The sequence below is a fragment of the Panicum virgatum genome, chromosome 5N (genome assembly GCF_016808335.1).
Source record: "Panicum virgatum strain AP13 chromosome 5N, P.virgatum_v5, whole genome shotgun sequence".
Classification (NCBI taxonomy): Eukaryota; Viridiplantae; Streptophyta; class Magnoliopsida; order Poales; family Poaceae; genus Panicum; species Panicum virgatum.
In genome coordinates, this window is record NC_053149.1 from 15,018,661 (window position 1) to 15,039,010 (window position 20,350).

The 20,350-nt window shown below is 49.5% G+C and overlaps 4 protein-coding genes and 1 long non-coding RNA gene across 5 annotated transcripts; 4 read left to right on the forward strand and 1 right to left on the reverse strand.

Annotated features, from left to right (window-relative positions):
- Positions 1–356: 356 nt before the first annotated feature.
- Positions 357–3,125, forward strand: LOC120673855. The gene is made up of 3 exons (XR_005674890.1): positions 357–1,457; positions 1,548–1,627; positions 3,027–3,125. It is a non-coding gene; the product is annotated as an uncharacterized LOC120673855 (long non-coding RNA).
- A 3,225-nt stretch (positions 3,126–6,350) lies between these two features.
- On the forward strand, positions 6,351–10,047 carry LOC120673854. Its single transcript, XM_039954896.1, has 10 exons — positions 6,351–6,493; positions 6,586–6,859; positions 6,963–7,065; positions 7,218–7,427; positions 7,518–7,636; positions 7,784–7,938; positions 8,018–8,525; positions 8,609–8,682; positions 8,752–8,862; positions 9,594–10,047. Exons 6-10 carry the CDS (start codon positions 7,859–7,861, stop codon positions 9,610–9,612), a joined length of 792 nt encoding a protein of 263 aa, XP_039810830.1. The 5' UTR covers positions 6,351–6,493; positions 6,586–6,859; positions 6,963–7,065; positions 7,218–7,427; positions 7,518–7,636; positions 7,784–7,858; the 3' UTR covers positions 9,613–10,047.
- Positions 6,473–7,590, forward strand: LOC120674591 (replication protein A 70 kDa DNA-binding subunit B-like). Its single transcript, XM_039955751.1, has 5 exons — positions 6,473–6,493; positions 6,586–6,859; positions 6,963–7,065; positions 7,218–7,427; positions 7,518–7,590. The coding sequence occupies exons 1-5, from the start codon at positions 6,473–6,475 to the stop codon at positions 7,588–7,590; spliced, it is 681 nt and encodes a 226-aa protein (XP_039811685.1).
- LOC120674593 (cytochrome P450 94C1-like) lies at positions 9,660–11,143 on the reverse strand. The gene is made up of 3 exons (XM_039955752.1): positions 11,064–11,143; positions 10,690–11,002; positions 9,660–9,707 (listed from the first exon to the last, which is right to left on the reverse strand). Exons 1-3 carry the CDS (start codon positions 11,141–11,143, stop codon positions 9,660–9,662), a joined length of 441 nt encoding a protein of 146 aa, XP_039811686.1.
- Positions 11,144–12,116: 973 nt separating this feature from the next.
- LOC120674594 lies at positions 12,117–16,723 on the forward strand. The gene is made up of 5 exons (XM_039955753.1): positions 12,117–12,372; positions 15,012–15,093; positions 15,143–15,824; positions 15,937–16,103; positions 16,194–16,723. The coding sequence occupies exons 1-5, from the start codon at positions 12,117–12,119 to the stop codon at positions 16,528–16,530; spliced, it is 1,524 nt and encodes a 507-aa protein (XP_039811687.1). The 3' UTR covers positions 16,531–16,723.
- Positions 16,724–20,350: the final 3,627 nt, after the last annotated feature.

Below are 20,350 nucleotides of genomic sequence, written 5' to 3' on the forward strand. Positions count from 1 at the left end.
CCAAAAAAATGACTTTTTTCTCACCGGACCCGACCTTACCCGCCCGCCCATACCCGCGGTCGGGCCTACCCCCCCCCCCCCCCCCCGCAATTCCTCTCGCCAACGCGACCCACGCGCCGCCGCGCTCCTTCCCACCGGCCAACGGCCCCACCGTCGGCGCCACCCATGCGCCGCCGTGCGTCCTTCGCCTGGTAGAGCGGGCCGGAGAGCTGCGCACCGCGGTCGACGGGCCCGGAGAGGAAGAGTGGCCCCGAGGAGAGGTTGGAGAGCTGCAGCTTCGCGGAGGAGAACGACGAGGATGTGTGGAAGGCTGCGCTCGCTGCCCAGTGGGCCTTGCGTTCCGTGGAGCCCGGCTGGCGGTGGCAGCGGCTGCGTGCGGCTGGCGTTGAGCTGGCGTGGGAGCCAAAGCGGCCGGAGACCGCGAGGCGGAGCGGCGGGAGCGAGCGGCGTGCGCGGCATTCGGCCATCGAGTCTCTGGTCAGTGGGGACGCCCGGCTGTGGAGCCCGTGTGTCTGTGGCATGGAAGGGAGCGGCGGCCGGGTGCGCAGCCGCGGTTCCGTCGGGTTCCGCGTGCTGGCCGCGCACTGGCCGCGTCCCCTACGCACGCGGCCGGGAGCGGCCTCCGCTCGCTGTTTGGTGGGGCGTCCTCCCGTGGACCCTAGCTGGCGGCTGCTGCGGCTGTGTGTGGCTGCTGTCCAAACCTGCGGGGCACCGCGCGGCGCGGTGCGCAGGTGGGCGGCCTTGACCTTCCCGTCAGCACGGCCTCGGGACGCAGCGCGCGCCCGCGCTCCTGCGCCTGCATTCCTTCGCCTCCCCACGCCGGAACAGTGCCCCCCACCCCACCACGCCACCCGCCGCTGCTGTCTGGTGGGCCAAACTCGCGCGGAGCCCCAGTGCCGGTGACCGCGGCTGCGTGGCCTTGCCGGCTATTGAGGATGACAGCAGGGGAGGCGGGGCCTTTTCGGCTACCCGGCCTTGGATCTACCTTGGATCCCCTCGCCTCCCCACACCGGAACAGTGGCCCCCGCCCCCCACGCCGGAACAGTGCTCGGACGGCACCTGTCCGTCCTGCCCTCTGCTGCGGCCGCGACGTCCCGTCGGAGCCGGTGGCCGAGACCGCCCCGTCACGTCGGCCAGTTCCCGGAGCTCGAGACCCGGCCCCTATCCCGCCGAGATAAGAGCCGCGCCCCTTCCCTCTCCTCTCCCTCCTCTTCCCCCCCTTTCTTCTCCGTCCTGCTTCTCTCTTGGTGTTCTTTATCCGGCTGCTCTTTTTCGCCTGCTACGCAGTCTGAGGATCTGTGAGCCCATGCGCTTCTTGCCGTCGCCGATCTTACCCTTGCTTACGCATTGCTATAGCCTAGGTTGAGATCTGTTTTTCTCCTGATGCTCTGCAGGAACTGGAGCGGCCATGGATCACATCACCTAGGGTTTGGAGCTCCACCTGCTGGGAGAGGCTGGTTCTCCTCTACTGCCTCGTCTTGCTTTCTACTGTCGTGCCTTGTCTTGGTTGTTTAGCAATTTCACTAATGGCGATGCTTTTTTGTTAGGTTGCTACGCCATCCCTTCGATTCCCTGCTGTTAGGAAGCTGCCTTCCCTTTCGGTTCGACTATGCTCTAGATCTTCAAGGTACACTCGCTGTCCATTTAAACTTCTATTTTTGTTTAAATGATTTCATTTGTGTTGTTGTTTCCTACCAATGGGAAGCCTGCACATCGCGTAGTCTTTGAGGTCCTAGAGTCTTGAGCTTGATGTTTGTGTGGAGCTGATGTATGTGTAGTGCTACGTAGAGAGCTATCATATCTTGCTGCTCAGTGCTCTGCTCTTTTTTAGTTATATATGGTTCTTGGTGGATCTTTCATTTTGAAAAGCTTGTCTGAGGATCACCTCTGCAAAAGTTGTGCAAGTGGTTGTATGTGTAGCTTATGTTGTGCCAATCTTTGAACAATTGCTTTGGTGTGGTTTCTTTCATATGTTTCCCAGTATGGCTTGATTGGCTATTGTATTGTCGCTGGTGTGTATTTAACCCTGTATAATGCTCTTGTGCTGGTGTCTTCTAAAGACTTGTTATATGCTTGCTATAGAACAGATTTGTAACTTTGCATTGAGATTTTCAGGGTTCATGGCTATAGGCTTTGACGTGTCCACAATTTGTGCCTTTGCAACTTTGAGGCTTCTTTCTTCCTGTAACCTGCTATTGTGGTGGTCTTTTTTAAAAGTTTGTTATATGCCTGTTATAGGACAATTTGCAAATATCAAGTTTGTTTTATATATGGTCTGCGAATATAAAGTTAAGTTTATATATGGTTTGCTATTTCCCCTCTCCATGTGCATTTAGGGTTCATGGCTATAGGCTTTGACGTGTCCACAGTTTGTGCCTTTGCAACTTTGAGGCTTCTTTCTTCATGTACTCTGCTATTGTGGTGGTCTTTTTTAAAAGTTTGTTATATGCTTTTTATAGGACAGTTTGCAAATATCAAGTTTGATTTATATATTGCCTGCGAATATGAAGTTAAGTTTATATATGGTCTGCTATTTCCCCTCTCCATGTGCAGTTCTCTGTCATCTCCGCTTTTCTAGCTTGCTCCTCTTCTCTTTCTTGATTTTGATTTATACATTTCCTCTTCTTCGTTTCACTTCTCTGCTAGTTGCATTAGTCTGAGTCTAAATTGAATGGATGCTGCAAAGAAGTTACACTCTAGCTCTATGGAGTTAGAGATGTCTACTTAGGTTCAATTTCTGCACATCTGCGAGTTAGGATAGTCAGATGGCAAGTATTGTAATTGACATGGAGTTTTTAGACAGCATGCCAAATTGTATCTTTCATGCTTAGATGACTGCCATTTCATGATCCCTCGTGCATCTTTTATTCTCCTAGCATTATGTCGATTGCTAATTAAGCTAGCTACAACTTGGAGTGCTTTAGCCTATCAAGTTTGCTGGAGTGCTTTAGCCTATCGAGTTTGATTTATATATGGTTGGTCAATATCAAGAAAAATTTATATGTGATCTGCTATATGGTTGCCAGGCTGCTGTTGCTGGGCACAGGCTGATCCCTGCTTTCCTGTTGCTGCAACCAGTGGTTGTGAAGGTACGGCTTGTTCATCTTTCTTTCATGTCATGTCAGCTCTTTTATACGCAAAATTTTCTGTGTAGTTGTTGCTATTTGGCTTTCTTGTTCTTTTATATGCTCTATTTGTTTTTTAGTGTGGAGCGTTGATATTATTAATGCATGTGCTCTGCTGCCCACATGGGAAAGACCCATTTGTATCTTTGTGATCTCCTTACCTTGCTGCATTAGCCTAGGTGTTTGTCCTCCTTTCTTGCTCTTGTGTAGATGGCAGTGCTCCGTGTGAGGCTTGCCTGTAATTCTCCTTACCTTGCTGCATTAGTCTAGGTGTTTGTCTGGCATTGCTCCATGTGAGCTTGTCTGTAATTCTATGTGCCAGCTTTATACCGCTATCAGTGTGGGCCTTCTCTATAGGTTTTGTGTCTAGGGCATTTCTAATTCTAGATAGCCAAACCTCCTCTGTAGCTTCCTCCTCTTCCCTTTCTTCATTCTAATTTATACCTTTCCTTTTCTTGATTTCCCCTCTCTATGTGCAGTTCTCTCTCATCTCCTTGTGCTTCTCTAGCTTACTCCTCTTCCCTTTCTTGGTTCTGATATATACCTTTTCTCTCTTGATTTCCATTCTCCATGTACAGTCCTCTCTCCTCTTCTTCTGCTTCTTTTAGACCTCCCCTCTTCTATGTTGGATCATTTCCCTATGCACGTATATCTGAGTAGCAGCAGTGCATCCACGTGTTTTGTCCAATATTAACTATGTGCTTTCTGCTTTTCTTTTTTGTTTAGCCATGCCTGGGTCTGCGAGTGAGAGAGTGGCGCGATGTCGTGCCAAAGCCCAAAAAAGGAGGCCTGCCCTACAGAATGCCCTGCCTGCTTACCCTGTTGCCCCTTCCTTCGGCTTTTCTAGCGAACCTGCTTTTGCTAGCAGCAGTGGGCATTCCTGCGAGCCTGACTTGTTTGGTCCATCCAGCCAGCCATATTTGGTGCGCTTAGGCCAGCCTTGTCACCAGCCTCCGGTTCCACCAAGAACAACAACTGAGTTGGTTTCACACACGCATGATCCATTGAATTAGCTGCGATCTTCAACAATGATCCTTTACTAAACTAAATTGATCAGGAAAACGATCCTTGATGGACTGCCCTGCAAATGTCGCTACGCAAAACCGTCGTTACCGAATCAGTAGGATGCGCTATAAGAGATGCTTTGCTAATGATCCTACTGTTGCTTTGACAATTCCTCCTAATAAGGCCTATGTGGACAGACTAAAAGGTCTTCCATCTATCCTTTTATACCACCTTTTTATTCTTTTACCTGCTAACCATATGGCCCTGATCCTACCTTCCGCTCATGTAGAGGCTTATCCAGGCAGATCGTACTATGGTGGCCCATCTGATGAGTGTCTGAAATGCGGTGCTGTATTTTGGTTTGAAGAACGAGTGAAGAGTGCGTCGAACATATCGAAAAGAAAAGTTGCGTACAACCTTTGCTGTAGAGCCGGAAAGATTGACCTAAAACCTTTCAAAAAAACCTCCTCCACCTTTAGCTAGCTTGCTCAAATTCGATGGTGATACGCATTCAAGACGGTTCCTTAGGCAGATAAGATCATACAATTCCCTGTTTGCATTCACTTCTTTAGGTGTGCGTGTTGATAAAACGATAAACAATGGTACTGCTCCTTATGTTTTTAAGATAAATGGGGTTGTCCACCACCGAATTGGCTCTTTGGTGCCCTCACGAGGTGCTGAGCCTAAATTTGCCCAGCTGTACGTATACGATGCTCAACATGAGGCACAGAAACGGCTATCCCTTTTCGAAGATGATGGTAGCTCGGCTAACCAGCCCGACCCAGCGATAGTGCTATCCCTTTTACAAATGTTGGACGAGCACAATAGCCTTGTGAAAGCCTTTCGATATGCTAGAGAACGATTAGAGGATGCAGGTGACCAGGCACTAACTCTAAGGTTGCTAGGATGTAATTCTAGACAAGATGTCCAGTACAATCTGCCGACAAGTGGTGAAATAGCAGCTATAATAGTCGGTGACTATTCGTCCGATGAATATACCTATGACATTCTTGTCAATAATACTAAAAACAATTATTTGAAACGGGTTTCCTGCCTGCACCCATGCTACATGTCCCTTCAGTACCCACTTCTGTTTGCCTATGGCGAGCATGGGTTCCACCTTGGCATTAGATACATAGATGCAGACGAGGAAGGTATTACACGTAAATACGTTACCATGCCGAGAGGAGAGGGGACGAATGCGAGCCCTCATGGGTTACTATTCCTGACGATCTACTAATTCACACCGAGAGTGACAAGGTTGCTGCTATTGTATCCGAGGTCTATCCTGATTTGCTAAGATGCTATCGTGATCCTTCGTATTTAGCTTCTCGAGCCATTGTGTGCCCAAATAACCAAACGGTTGATGAAATCAATAGCTACATTGTCTCCATGCTACCTGGCGATGCTATGACATATATAAGCTGCGACACCATATCAAAAACATCCGAGCAGATTCCTGATTTTGACATCTTGTATCCCGTTGAGTTTCTAAACTCTATTGAAGCAAATAATTTCCCTACACATAAACTTGTGCTTAAAAGAGGAACCATAGTGATGCTGTTGCGGAACTTAAATCAAAGTATGGGCCTTTGCAATGGGACTAGGCTCCTTGTTACTGAACCTAGTCAGTGCCTTTTACAGTGTGTGATGCTAACAGGGACGCATGTCGGAGATACCGTACTTATACCTAGGACAGCTCTTAACACAACTGATGTAAAATGGCCATTCACTTTGCAGCGCCGGCAGTTCCCTATACGCGTGTACTATGCGATGACAATTAATAAAAGCCAGGGCCAAACCCTATCAAGGGTAGGCCTTTATCTAAAAAAACCTGTGTTTACGCACGGGCAGTTGTATGTTGCGATTTCAAGAGCCACGTCTAGAAGCGGACTTAGGATTTTGATCGAGAACGATGATGGAACGTGTGGATCGCAGACTCGGAATGTGGTGTATCGAGAGGTTCTTGCTGCCGCTGATGCGGCAGCAGCCTAGACCTTCGCACTGCAATGTCTTTTGTTGTACATATATTTTGTGGGCTTATATGCTTCTATTTTGAGATTGCTGATTTATGCCTAATACCAATAGGCAATGGTTCTTTGCATTTTGCTAAGGTCATGTTCTTGATTGGATGGTGTCCTTTGTATTTACTGCCCATGCTCTGTTCATGTTGCCTGCCTATGTTCACATACATCGAACTCTTTTCTTGTCTTTTGCAGATGGCAGACCTGCTTCTTCCAAACCTTTTGGCTGGGAACTGTAGCGATCGTGTGTGCGTTCGCGTTTCCAGGTTATGGAACTTCTATGACACTAATAACGAAACAAAGCTCCTTCACGTTAACATGGTTCTCATTGATGAGGAGGTATGCAGCTATGATCTGCTCCTTAATATACCCTTTCAGTCCCTATAATCTGTTGTTAACCAGTACTTATGGGACTCTTTTTTTCCCAACAGGGTAATAGCATCCATGCTCAGGTCTACCCTCCAGCTGATGAATTGTTCAGGACCCGTATCAAGGAAGGAGGTGTCTACACCTTCTCCTACTTTCGGGTCAAAGGCTCCAACATCTGCTACAAGCCAGTAGAAAATGACCAGATGCTTGTGTTCACAAAATGGACCAAAGTGGAAGAAGTTCTTGCTGTTCCTCCTGCTTTCCCAATGTATGCCTACTCAATTGCCTCACCAGAACAGCTTCAAGCACGTATTGACACCAGGACGCAGTTCACAGGTAAACAAACCTTTTCCTGGTGTGTGTATTCATCTTACAGTATTGATACCGGTATATTCCTCCATACATGCCCTGTTTAACCGATGGATGTTTCTCCACATAGATGTTATTGGAGTCATAACTGCCATTTCAAGTATTGGGACAACACAAACAAAGCTAAGGCAGGGCAGCAGCACCAAGAGGACCGTCACTATACAGACACCAAGGTGATTTTATTGCTCAATATATACTTATTCACATTCTGCCATTTCAGCATAATTTTGCTGCTCTATCGTAGCCTAGAGATCCTGTCACACCAATAGTTATAGGAACACGTTTAGATGACTATCTCTAACTAAGCCTTTCATCAATGCTGTAGCAACATCCTCTTAGATGTCGTGCTTTGGTCAGAGCGTGCCACAACTTTCCCAGCGGATGAAGTCCACAAAGATGGCCAGACTTCTCCACAGGTAGTGCTGTTCGTTGGTACTCTTGTCAAAAGCTTTGGAGGTATGTCCCTGTCTGGGAGTTCACCTTGCAAGTGGTACATCAATCCTGACATTCCTGACACAAGGAAGCTTCTGGCTAGGTGCTATGCTCATATAGACAGTCACATTTTTAGATTCCCAGTATTTACTCAACATCTTCTGATAACATCTTACCTCCTCTTTCCTGACAGCGCGAAGCCAGGGTATAAGCCAATTGTTTGGTCCGAGGGCTCAAGTGCTGCTGTCCAAAAAGAACCTGCTTAGGAAAAAAATCTCTGAGATTTTGGATCTCAATCCATTTGAGTATCAGGTACAAACTTCAGACCCTTCACGCATTCCATGCTACTTCCATACTGTCCTTCTGCTATCAGGGTTTTATTAGAAGCTTTTGGGTGTTCTCTCATTCAGGAATTTATTCTAAGCTTCATTCTCTTCTGACTCATGTTGCTATATGCAGAAAACAGAGTTTATAGTCACTGTCACCGCAAGGAAGATCGGCAGCAACTGGTGGTACAATGCGTGCAAGAAATGCATGAAGACAACAAAGCGCCACGGCGATTCCTACAAGTGCACAGGTCCTAAGCGCAACTACATTGGGATACCCAACCAGAGGTTAGTTATCTGCATATCAACTGATCATGCTTCTTGGCCAGATACTTTCTGTTGCTTATTCTGATCTTATCAACGATAGGTTCAAGCTATCTATACTAGCTGGTGACAACACAGCTGATGCCGAGTTCATTCTGTTTGGGAGGCAAGCTCAACGACTGACAAGGAAATCAGCTGATACCCTTGTGGCTGAAAACCCAGCTGACTTCATTCCAGATGAACTTACAAAGCTGCTTGAGAAGACGTTCACATGGATAGTAAGCTTTACTGATAGTACAACAGATTCTGGCACCATTACACTTCAGGTCAACACAGTGGTCGGAGAAGTCGGTCAAGGAGGCTCTATCATTCCAGCGATGCCAGCAACATCCCAGACATCTTCACTCATGCTGTCAGAAGGTGCCACCACCAGCATGCATGGCACTTCTCACCAGGGCGCTTCTCAACAGAGCCAGGCTCTTCCTATGTCACCAATTGCTGCCTGCTCTGATGCTAGCCATGCCTCCAACGCCTCCCCGGTCAGGCCTGCCTTACCTACCTCTGATGCACCGCAGACTCCACAAAGTGTGAAGAGCACAGCTAATAACAAGGTACACGCTACTCAATTTGTTATAAACTACATGCTGCTGCTTACAGAACACACTGCTGACCGCCTTTGTGTCTGTTGTCCTAGGACAAGTCTGAAAATCCTGCTATGAAGCCTTCTAAGAGTGCTCTGGTACCACAGAAGCCCTTCACTAGGAAAAGGTTAGCCATCCTTATAAATTCTCACATAGACACACGGCTCTCTACAAATGCTTATGATGTTGCTTATAGGTCCTGTCCAACGAGCAAAGGAAACGTGGCCAAGAAGCTCCTGATTGATGATGAGGCCGAAGAAGACGACGGTGGCAGCAGCGGGGGTGCACCCTCTGCGGATCAGCAAAGGTGCCCTTTCTATGTCTCTCCTTTAAGTCAAAGGCTTAGCCTCTACACCCTGGCAAATATGCTAATGTTCCTTTCAAACCAGTCATGTAGTCCAGTCATATATCTGCTCACATACCTTTGCTCATGAACAAACTGAAAGCTGATCTGCGAAGCTTCCATGAGCCTTCCTGATTTATAGACCAAAAGATGGATATAGACATATGCATCCTGTATTTTTTTTCTTGCTGAGTTTATGAAACAGATGGTTTCTCTGCTCCTTCCCTATCAAATTAGCTGCTACCTAATTTCTTAGAATACTTGGTTGGTATGTGAATGTTCAAGTGAATTAGACATGTCAGGTTAAATGTAAATTTGAAAATTGTAGCCTAGGTGGCTCTACTTGCTATACTACTGCAAGACTGTTAGGGTCTTGGGGCTTTCATGGTAATTGTGATAGATGATAAATTGTTTTGGTACATAGCATGTGTTGTTTATTCAGGATAAAGAGTCATGTTGCTCAGCAATGTGAATAAATATTAGTGATTTGGGATTTCAGAGTTGTTTTGATGCATTCCCTGAAATCAGGTCCATCACTGCAAATTCTATGTCCCTAGGATACATGTGCTAAGCCTGGAATATGGCAAGAATCTTTATTTACACATTAGATGAGGACCATACATTGTGTTTTGCATGCTTCTTTTACATCACCATGGTAGATACATGTTGAAAATTGAACTTCTGTCATTTTGTAGCCCCACCAAGGAGGCATGAGCAGACAAGCTCATGCTCATTTTGTCGCTCCACGTTGCAGTCCACTTTTAGGTGCCTTTCGTCTGCGTCGGCACATCATCTTCGTCAGCCTGTGCCTGCAACGTGTGTAGCATTTTGATTACGTTTCTCTTCCAATGACGATTCAGGTTAGTATCAAAAGCTACCGGGTAGGCTGCTTGGTAGCTATTGATACTGGTTATGCCATTTATGGTGATCGGATGTGCTGTAATTATGATGTTCTATATGCCGGACAAACACCAAAAAATCGGTAGGATGGTTAGGTGATCAGATATGCTGTAATTTCAGGTTTGAAAATGCCGGACAAACACCTCGGATCTTATCAGTACGGTAGCCAGGGTGGATGGATGTGCTGTAATATTCATTATTTAAGTGCCGAACAGAGACCTAGGCAAGGTGGATGGATGTGTTGTAATGTTAATCATCTAAATGCCAAACAAACACCTTCGATTATAACCTGCTCCGATGTGCTGATTGTCTTTTATTTTCGTACACACTTTTTGATTGTTTGTATGATAGGGCTAGGGCGCGCATCACGCGCCGAAGGTTCTATTGACCGTAGAAGACAGCAGTGCACTAGCGCAGGACTGCAGTCTGCAGGTACTACATGGCTAAGGTTGAGTGTCTCCCTAATTTATTTGCATTTTTTCAAATCCTAAATATCTTGATTTATTTGTAAGAGTAAAATTAATGGCCGGCCCACGAACTTGGCACGGTGTGCCATCTAAGTCCCCGAACTCCTATAATGCACATCGAGACCCCTAAACTTGCTAATCGATTCGTGTGACGTCCAAATCAACATAATAAAGGTTAAACTGCCTACGTGATACGATGACTGGCATTTGACGTGGACCAGACATACGGGCCCACATGTCAGGCCCACCTCTCTTCTTTCTCTCTTCTCTGGATCTGTCTCCGTCGGCGGCCTCTCTGCGCGACGCTACGCCGTAGGGGATAGGCTCGAGGTGCTGGCCGCCGTCGTTGCGTCCTTGCCGCTTGGGGCCGCCGACCCTCGCCACCGCTGCTTGGGCTGCCGCTCCCTGCAGGAGCGGCCAGCACCTCGTGGTCGGCTCCCCACAAGCGCGGCGTGCGGCCCATGGCGTAGGGGTGGTACATCACGCGCGCGCCGCCGGACACGTAGGTGCCGTCGGGGAGCACGTCGGCGGCGGTGCAGAACTTGGAGTCGAACTGCACGGGCGGGAACAGGCGCATGTTCTCGTACAGTACCGCGTGGGTGTAGTGCAGGTGCTCGTAGGTGACCGGCGTCGAGTCGTGGCCGGCCTCCGCGCGAATGGCCGCTGCCACGTCGGGGTTCTTGGACAGGAGCATAAAGAGCGCGGAGGACACCGTGTCGCGCCCGGCGAGGAGGAAGCTGACCACGATGTCGCGGAGGTTGGCTGTCGGAGAAGCCAAGCTTCCGGCGCTCCCGGAACATCGCTACCGCCAGCTCGTCAACGAGCTTGATGGCCTTCTTGAGCTCCCTCTCGAACCCGATGTTGAGCAGGCGCTTCATCCTCCACAGCAGCGGCGGCGCGGTGGTCCCTTGTAGTGCTTTCAAAAAATAACCTGGAGAGCTGCGCGCGCGGTCTGAACAAGCCAAAAAATCCTGAAAAGCTAGTTGACCACGGGTGCTGGCAATCTTGCCCGTGTTTAGATGCAAAAATCAAAATTCCAAAAAAATTTTCCGGCACCTGTATGGAGACTTAAATCTAGACGAAATAAAAAATACATTGCGACTGCTGCCTGTAAATCGCGAGACGAATCTAATAAACCTAATTAGACTGTAATTAGATGCTAAATTGCTACAATAATGCTACAGTAAATAACCTCTAATGCCGGATTAATTATGCTCATTAGATTCGTCTCGCGATTTACAGACAATTTCTGTAATTATTTTTGTGATTAATCTATGTTTAGTACTTCAAATATAAAAAGATGTATTTTTAAAAACTTTACAACGCCCAACTAAACACGGCACACTCTTTTCTCATTCCGCAGGTTTCCAGTTTGTCAAGGACAAACTTCTTGACGGATAAAGTGAGGTCCACATGTATTACATCGAATGGATCGACACCCAAGGCAGACAAGCTCTTACCAATACATTGCCTGCCGTATCTTGCACATTATTGTATCTCTCCTGATCATGCTGTATTGTGCTAGCGCCCCAGACCACTGTCTGATGCGGTGACAGAGGAGACATCTAGGACTAATGCCCCAGGATTCCGCCGCGTAGCCTTCCGCGCGATCGCGACGTCCGCGGCCGCGGGAGCTGCGCACCGTTTCGGAGCCGGCTGGTCTCGTGCAACGGAGCCACCCCACAGGAAAGCCAAGCCTCGGATTGGAGGGAGCCGGTGCTGCGACGGAGCGTCGGAGCCGGCTATTCTGCTGCATTGCTGAAGCCGGTCCTCTCACGTAGACTGGATGGAAGACCGGCGCTCACCAAACGCCCGAGCACACAACCGATCTCACCGAGCATTCAGCGTGACATGGAATCGCACTCGCGCTCGCACCGCCAGCGCCGGCGCCGGAGCAGCGCCGGGGCCGCGGAGGAGGACCGGCTGAGCAGCCTCCCCGACGACCTCCTCCGCGCCCTCCCGCTCAGGCACGCCGCCCGCACCAGCGCGCTCTCCCGGCAGTGGGCGCACCGGTGGCTCCGCGAGCTCGCCGCCTCCCCGGTGCTCGACCTCACCGACCGGGACTTCGCCCGTGGCCAGCTGCCGGCGCGGGCTGCCGCCACGGTGGGTGTGACGGAACCGCCAAATTAAAACTCTAATTAAGCGTGATGGCCGTCATTTGAACATATCGGGCTCATTAGTTTAACGGCTTAATTTGGCGATCCTTTCTCAACCCACGTCCCGATCGAAACATCACCGATAGACCCACGCGAAGGTGGGGGCATATGGTACAAGCACGACACAAATTTGAAAATACAACAAATATACATACGATTTTACCTTAAGTTTTACAACCCAAGTTTGAATAAATATATAATTTACAAACTTTGCATTACTGAGATCCGGGTTCAACTAGAGGAAAGGGGTATGCAACTACCAAAAGTGTGCCCTAGGGAGATCCCTAACTAAACGTCTGGCTCCACGACCTCCCATCCCTCAGCGTCCCGACGGATGAACTTGACGCAGTAGGGACAGAAGTCTACATCTGCGTATCCTGAAATAATTGTGGCAACAAACCCTGAGTATACTAATACTCAGCAAGGCTTACCCGACCAGTGGGTATAACTTAGTCCACATATCTAGACATGCAAGGCTTTTGGCTGGTGGTTATTTTGCAGAAAACAGCGACTAAAGTTATTCCTCACTTTCCTTATTTTAGCCCAAGTTCTATATAAATTAATATAGTTTAATATTTGCATAACCAAATTTAGAGCAACATAGCGGAACAATAAATAATAATTCATATGTTCACCACACATAGATATAACCATTATTCCAATACAACACTACGCTGCGACGCAGTGACCAAGGTGCTCATATCCGAGAGCGACTGACGGCGAATCGATTCGATTTAACCTTGCAAGGTGGACCTAACCAACACGGCACGCATTAGCCCCGTCGGACCACACGCACCAACTTTTCCCCTCCCTGTCTCGAACTACAGAACCGCCCCACCTGCATATAATCAGTCGAGCCCTATGAGAGACCACCAAAAATAAACTCATGCATCCCGATTCTCCGCGGCCACTCGACTCGCCCTAAGGGGTGGGTAGAAGTTCTGTACTTCCGAAGCAAGGCAGTACTCGGCTTACCGGTTTCGACTACCTCCTACTCCCAGTATGCGGTTAGTACAGTTCAAATATGATCAGCAGTGCCAATAACGGCTCGGTCCTTAACCGACACAGGCGGAACCACACCTCTCCCGCCCGGTCTCAGATTCTATTCTTTCTTTCTTTCTATGACTTTCATTCATATTTAGTAACTCATATTTGAAAACATAAACCATCCTATATCTCGCGAGTAACCCAAAATTACTCAACTTATACCGAACCCTATCTAGCATACCATTTCTATCGTCCTATACATACTAGAACTCAAGGGAACATAGGGTTCATGCAACTAGGGTTTCAAACAACTCCTAAACATAATGCACAAGTAATAAATGCATATCTAGGTGTCATAATTTAAAATTAATAGGATGTGCACCGGAGCTTGCCTTCGGGCTGCTGCACAGAGCTGGGGTCAGACGGGCCTTGGGCCGGGTGCTCACACCTCTCCTCCTGGGCTTGCACCGGCTGCTCCTGCGGTGCCGCAATCACCTCAAATACGGCGCCCTCAGCTGCGGATGCTACACGTATGCATATGAAATAAATGAGTGCAGCTCAACGATGTAACTATTTTACTTCAACTAGAATACTGTCGGACTGTCCGCGCCCAAGTGGCGGACCGTCCGCCGTACCATTCTACCGACCCCCAGAACCAAGTACCCATCTGGACAAACTTCAATCTAAACGGCGGACTGTCCGCTCACCCTTAGCGGACTGTCCGCAATACACATACGCCAACCCACCAGAGACATCAACGTCTCTGGAACAATCTCTAATCCTACCTGCGGACTGTCCAGCCCCCCTTAGCGGACCGTCCACAGTTCACGTATCCAACCCACCAGAGACGGCAACGTCTCTAGAAAAAATCCTAAACTCTACTGCGGACTGTCCGCGCCCTAGTGGCGGACAGTCCGCAGTTCAATCCTGCGAACCCCACCAGAGACATCATCTCTGGACAAGTTTCAAGTTTCAACGGCGGACCGTCCGCTCCCCTATAGCGGATCGTCCGCAGTTAGTTCTGCTAAACCACCAGAGACAACATCGTCTCTGGACGAAACTTAATCTGACCGGCGGACTGTCCGCACCTCCCAGGCGGACCATCCGCGATACCTAACTTTTGACACCGCGCCACCGGCGGCGGCAAGTGCGGCGGCGGCAGCCGTTTACCGGCGGTGGCGACACACCGCGGAAGGGGAAAAAGACCGGGGAGCACAAGGAACTCACCACGAACCCATTCCCACGGTCAGTTCGAGCGGAGGACGACCGGAGCGGCGGATTGACGGTGGAGCAAAGCTTCAAGCACCTCCCATGGTAACCGGCGGTTGCGGGGGATGATTTCGGCCGTAAGGAGACGGTCTAGGGGTTGGGGAAGGTCGAGGAGGAGGAAGGTTCCCGCGTGAGGAATCGAGGTTTGGTAGCCGGAGGAGGGAGATCGACGGAAGGGGGCGACGACGGCGCGAGCGCTCGAGCTCCGCTCGGCTCTGGACGAAGTGAGGAGGAAGAGAGGAATGACAGGTGCGTCCCACGTCCATCCAGATAAATATCTAGACGTTGCCGTCCGCCGGCCCCGAGCGGACCGTCCGCGAGACAGGTGTTACAGTGGGCCACTGCCTCCGCCTCCACGCCGAGCTCGGCGCGCCCCTCCACGCGTTCCGCGTTGTGCGGGCGCCGCCGGCCCCGTCGGGTCTGGTGGGCGGCGGCGCAACGCATTCGGGCGGGACGCCGTCGGGTGGGTGGGTCGCCGGGTGGGTGGGTCGCGGCCGCCGCGGCTAGCGGCGCCAGGGAGGTGGAGGTGGACCTGGCGCCGCCGTCGCAGGAAGATGAGGAGGGCGTGCCCGCGCACGACGATCGCCGAACCGCGGCGCTCCTCGAGCTCCCCGGCGACGTGTTCCAGGCCAGGAACTCGCTGGAGCGGCTCGCGCTCGGCGGCTTCAGCCTCCGCGCCGTCCTGCTCCACGCGGCGGGGCTCGACGGCCTCCGCTCGCTCTCCCTCAGCCACGCCGACGTTACCGACGAGGCGGTCCGGGGCGTGCTCACCGGCTGCCCGGCGCTCGAGTCTCTCACCCTCAGCTGCTGCCACCGCCTCACCTCGGTGAGCGTCGCCAGCGAGAGGCTGCGCGTCCTGGAGCTCGCGGGCTGCCGGGCCGTGCGCGAGCTCCGGGTCGTCGCCGCGCCCGCGCTCGAGTCGCTCACCTTCTACGGCCCCGCCTACGTCAAAGAGGACGACGACGACGGCTGGTACGACGGCCCCGTTGCCTTCTACGCCGGCGCCGCCGCCACGCCGGCCCTGCGGGACGCGTACCTGTCGCACCTCGGCTGTGAATTCGACTTCGGCGCCGGCTCGGCCTACCCCTCCTTGTACAACGCCGTCGCGCATGCCCGGATCTTGACGACTTGCTCTGTCGGCTTGCTGGTACCTGAAATTGCAACATCAACCATCATACTTCTTTTTTTTTGTTTTGCGTGCATTGTTAACATTAATAACAAATCCAGTAATAGACTAATTACGTACTCTTGCCGATCAGCTTCTTCATGTTGCATACGTCGACGGCGAGGCAGAACACATAGACACGCCGAACCTAGAAGAGCTGCAGCTGGTGATGAGCTTCTATTATCAAGAAGTCGACCGTCTGTTCAGTTTATTCGCGGTCACCTCGCTTCCGGTGCTCAGACGCCTCTTTGTTCGTTTAAGGTAATAAAGCCCTCGATCTAGATCGATCTCTTGCCCAAATCTGGAGCTGCTGCTTAACTACCAGCTGCTGAATTGTCATTATGCCCGCAGCTCCCTGGCGGACGTGCATTACGGTGGCCCACGCAGCTCGGCGGCGGCGGCGGCCGGCGTCGTCTTTGACCAGCTGACCCTGATCAAGGTGGTGAATTTGAGAGGGACAGTCAGGCACGAGCTGCGGCTGCTCAGGTTCTTGCTGACGAGGGCTCCCTCCCAGCTGGTGCTGGTCACGGCGGAAGGAGAGGGAGCTCCGGGAGACGAGGAGCTGGAGGCTATGCGGAAGCGGGTGTCGGGGCTGAGGAAGGCGTCGCGCAGGGCCCGCATCTCCGTGTGCCGGCCCAACGAAGACGACAGCCCCAACCCTGCACACACGCGGTTCTTCCACGAGTAGTAGCTGACTGATGGTACTGCATGTCTGCATGCTGCTTGAGGAGTGATTTGAAATATAAGCGGTACGGCTCCGTAGCAAATTAGTGGTGTTTTTATTTAGGGTGCTCGATCTGCTTTACTCTCTTAAATGCTACTCCGTCCGTTCCAAATTATAAGACGTTCCAATAATTTTGGAAAGTCAAAGTTTTTTTATGTTTGACCAAATTTATATAATAGAATAATAACATTTATTATATAAACTAAGTACCATTAGATTCTTTATTAGTTATATTTTCATAATACATCAATTTAATATCATAAATCTTTATATTTCTCTCTATAATCTTGGTCAAACTTTAGATTGTTTTGACTCTCCAAGATTTTTGGATGTCTTATAATTTAGAACGGAAGGAGTAGCTAGTAGTAGAATGTCTGATACTAAAATAAAAATTGGACGCTATCACACAGCGCACTAACGTTGCGGTAGGAATTTTTACACATAATTTTATTACAACTAGGGATGGCAACGGGTCTAAACCCATCGGGTTTTGCCGTCCCAAACCCAAACCCATGAAAAATATTTGAACCCATTAAAAACCCATACCCGTGACGAGTTTAGAATTTTTTCCAAACCCAAACCCAAACCCATCGGGTTAGCGGGTACCCACGGGTCACCCGTGGGTCTACACTTTACTATACATTTTTTTTGTCAGGATCAATAAGTTTAATATCGTAAACATCATTGTAGCGTATTATGAGTAAGAAATCAATGTCCACTAAAAATTACAAAAGAAAATAAATATATAAATAGCGTGCTCTATAATTGAATGATCGTAACACCATACAATGTCACAAATCCATCATATGCATATATAAACACGACAACTGCAAAGCGACAACACCCGTACCCACCACTTATTGGTTCACTAAAATAATAATTAAAGGAAAGAGATGTTAAATTTGTTATAATCTTACAAAATAAAATGACAATTGCTCTATGTTGGATCGGGTTTAAAAAACCCATGGGTTCACGGGTTCGGATATTGTAGGAACAAACCTGTGCCCATAAACCTAACGGGTAGGACTTTGTGCCCATTAACAAACCCACATGTCTAAAAGTGGACCCAAATCCGTACCCTAATGGAGCAAAAACCCGTCGGGTTTCGGGTTTCGGGTTTCGGGTACCCATTGCCATCCCTAGTCGGTATGTGACATTGCGGTGGTCGTTTTCAATACGATTGAGATGTGAGGTGATGTTGCAACAACTATTTTATGATGTTGCATAAATCTATTCTTGATGTTTCAATAGTTAATTTACCATGTTGCATATTTTTAATATAATTGACTAATTCTATTTTTTCTATTAGTTTTTAATTTTTTTTTTGAAATATGAGCTGATCTTGCAGCGGTAAAGCACTCCAACCTCAATAATTAGATGTTGCCGTGGACTTCTCATGTGAGTTTTTTATTGCTAGACATACCATGATGTTGCAGCAAGAGTTGATTACTAATGTCGCAGTTCATTTTAATTGATTATTGGTCTTGCAATAGTTGTTTTAACCTTTAAGGTTGTTCTATGGGTCGATATTTGATGTTGCAACGGTCATTTTCAATACGATAGAGATGTGAGGTGATGTTGCAACAACATTTTCAACATGTTGCATAAATCTATTCTAGATGTTTCAATAGTTGATTTGCTATGTTGCACATTTTAAATATAATCGACCAATTCTATTTGTTCTATTAGTTTTTTTAAAAAAAATATTTTTTGAATGTTGCAATAGTAGTTTAAAAATATTATAAATATAATCTTTAAGTATTGCAAAGGTAAGTGTTGATGTTATTCTATGTTTTCATATTGTCGTTCTTATTGGATGTTGCACGAAATATTGTGGTGAGAATTTTTTATCGTAGGATCGGATCACAGAGTCATTTTTATATTCATTTTCTGATGTTGCAAGTATTTCTAAATTTTGCAATAGTTATTTTCAATATTGCGACGGAGTATCGGATAGGCACTACGTGTAATTTACGGTTACATATGAGTGAAATGTCAGCAAGGTTGTAATCATAAAAAAAGATGTGTTGAGTTACACGCCAAAATCAACGGCCTTTTTAGCCACCAGGCCTGTTGGTGAGAGAGGGAGGAATTGCAAGCTTGTTTGGGCCGATGAGAACCAGAGACAGTGCGCTGGGCAGGGCCGAAACGTCGTGCGGCCCAGAAAACCGGCGATCCTCACCATAAATACTGTAAGAATGACTCCAACAGCTAAGGCATCGAAGGAGGCAAACCCATTTATGCCTCACCATCGTTTACTGTAGCAGACGCAAACATCTCCAATAGGAGAGGCAAACGGAGAGGCAAAATGCCTCGGAGGAGAAAGGCGATGGAAAAATACGCTACCACTCTCCTCCGACGCATTTGCCTGCGCGGGGCTGCTCTCCTCTCCGCCGCCGGCCCAGCCCCTCCTACCGACGCCCGCGCCCCTCCTCGGACTCGTGGCACAACACCGGGCTAGAGACACGAAGCCTCCATCCGCTTCCGGGACCTGCACCTGCTCCTCCCTCCTGCGGATCATCCGTGGCACGGTCGAGTCTCTGGGCGTCCACCTCCCCTGCCATGGCCACAAGCGAGACGGACGCGACTGCCACCACCACCAGCCGGTCGCTGCCGCTGCCGATGTTCATCGAGATGTTCCGGGACAAGATCGGGAGGCGTGATGTCGGCGTGGGGTCGATCCACACGACGCTGTTCCACGCCCGACGGCGTGTCCGACGGACGAGACCTCGGCGGACGTGACCACGCCCGACGGCGTGTCCGAGGCGAGGCACTGCCGCGGGCCGGAGCATGGCATGGTGGAGCAGGGAAGGCGGAGCCGGGCGCGTCGTCCAGCTCGTCGTCGTCCAGCGCGGCGGCCGGAGAGATTGAGCTCTGCGGCGACGAGGAGCAGGGGTACGTCGGAGCCTCCTATGCGCGCAGGAGCGCTCTCTCCCTCCTCTATCGGGGAATCGAGCAGGCATCCGCGCCGGCGAAGGAGTGGGGAGGACGGCGGGAAGGTGGAGCTTTGGCCTGTCGAGATCCGGTGAGCAGGGGCTCGGCCGCCGTCCTTCATGGGCTCTGGCGCGATTGGAGAGAAGGGTGGCCTCCAGCGCAGGCTTCGGCACGGGGCTGCGGGGCGGCGGCGGCTCGGTGCGCGGGGCGGCGGCGGCGGCGCGGCGAGCGGGACTGCAACTGCCTCTTCCTCTCTTCTGTTGGAGACACAAAGAAAAAAATGTATCTCTTCGTACGGTACACAGAAGGCAAATGGACATTTGCCTCTCTACGTCTTGCTAAGAAAATTGCTAACCACCTACTGTATTAAGCCAAGTACAGTGACTCAGCTAGAGCTATGGTTCATCTTATAGGACCAAACAGATTTTTTTATATAGTCTATAAAGACCATACACTCTTGACTAGTGCCGTGCAGGACAGGTGGATGGTAACAGTTTTTTTAGGCACGGATGTTAACATTTTTTGATCAGCACGGGCACAGGCCCCAATCCACTCTTCTCCACCGTACGTAGCGGGCGAAACACGTGGCAATTGGGATACACGTGTCAGCATGAGACTGGCCGACGGTGTGGGCGCACGTGGATGAAATTTGGATAGAATCGAATTTTCATGCTCATTTTTCTCTCAAAGGATATATTTTATCAATTGAGAAATTAAATGTAACGAAATGAAGTGCTCGTACACCATCTTAAATATTAATTTTTGTTTGTTCCTCGTAAAAATAATTAATTTTCCATATGGTGCCACGTAACCAGGACCAGCCGTTAGAACTTTGGGAGGAGGGGTACGA

What these genes read in the sequence shown, in the direction of transcription:
- LOC120674591 (XM_039955751.1), top strand. Translation starts at nt 6,473, where the DNA reads ATGGTTCTCATTGATGAGGAG. An exon ending in TGGTTCTCATTGATGAGGAG is followed by an intron (nt 6,494 to 6,585) that starts GTATGCAGCTAT and finishes TTTTCCCAACAG; the next exon opens with GGTAATAGCATCCATGCTCA. An exon ending in CACCAGGACGCAGTTCACAG is followed by an intron (nt 6,860 to 6,962) that starts GTAAACAAACCT and finishes TTCTCCACATAG; the next exon opens with ATGTTATTGGAGTCATAACT.
- LOC120673854 (XM_039954896.1), top strand. Translation starts at nt 7,859, where the DNA reads ATGAAGACAACAAAGCGCCACGGCGATTCCTACAAGTGCACAGGTCCT. An exon ending in ATTGGGATACCCAACCAGAG is followed by an intron (nt 7,939 to 8,017) that starts GTTAGTTATCTG and finishes TATCAACGATAG; the next exon opens with GTTCAAGCTATCTATACTAG. An exon ending in AGAGCACAGCTAATAACAAG is followed by an intron (nt 8,526 to 8,608) that starts GTACACGCTACT and finishes CTGTTGTCCTAG; the next exon opens with GACAAGTCTGAAAATCCTGC.
- LOC120674593 (XM_039955752.1), bottom strand. Translation starts at nt 11,143, where the DNA reads ATGAAGCGCCTGCTCAACATCGGGTTCGAGAGGGAGCTCAAGAAGGCC. An exon ending in GACGAGCTGGCGGTAGCGAT is followed by an intron (nt 11,003 to 11,063) that starts GTTCCGGGAGCG and finishes CATCGTGGTCAG; the next exon opens with CTTCCTCCTCGCCGGGCGCG. An exon ending in TGTGGGGAGCCGACCACGAG is followed by an intron (nt 9,708 to 10,689) that starts GTGCTGGCCGCT and finishes CACACGTTGCAG; the next exon opens with GCACAGGCTGACGAAGATGA.
- LOC120674594 (XM_039955753.1), top strand. Translation starts at nt 12,117, where the DNA reads ATGGAATCGCACTCGCGCTCGCACCGCCAGCGCCGGCGCCGGAGCAGC. An exon ending in CGGGCGCCGCCGGCCCCGTC is followed by an intron (nt 15,094 to 15,142) that starts GGGTCTGGTGGG and finishes ACGCCGTCGGGT; the next exon opens with GGGTGGGTCGCCGGGTGGGT. An exon ending in CTTGCTCTGTCGGCTTGCTG is followed by an intron (nt 15,825 to 15,936) that starts GTACCTGAAATT and finishes CTTGCCGATCAG; the next exon opens with CTTCTTCATGTTGCATACGT.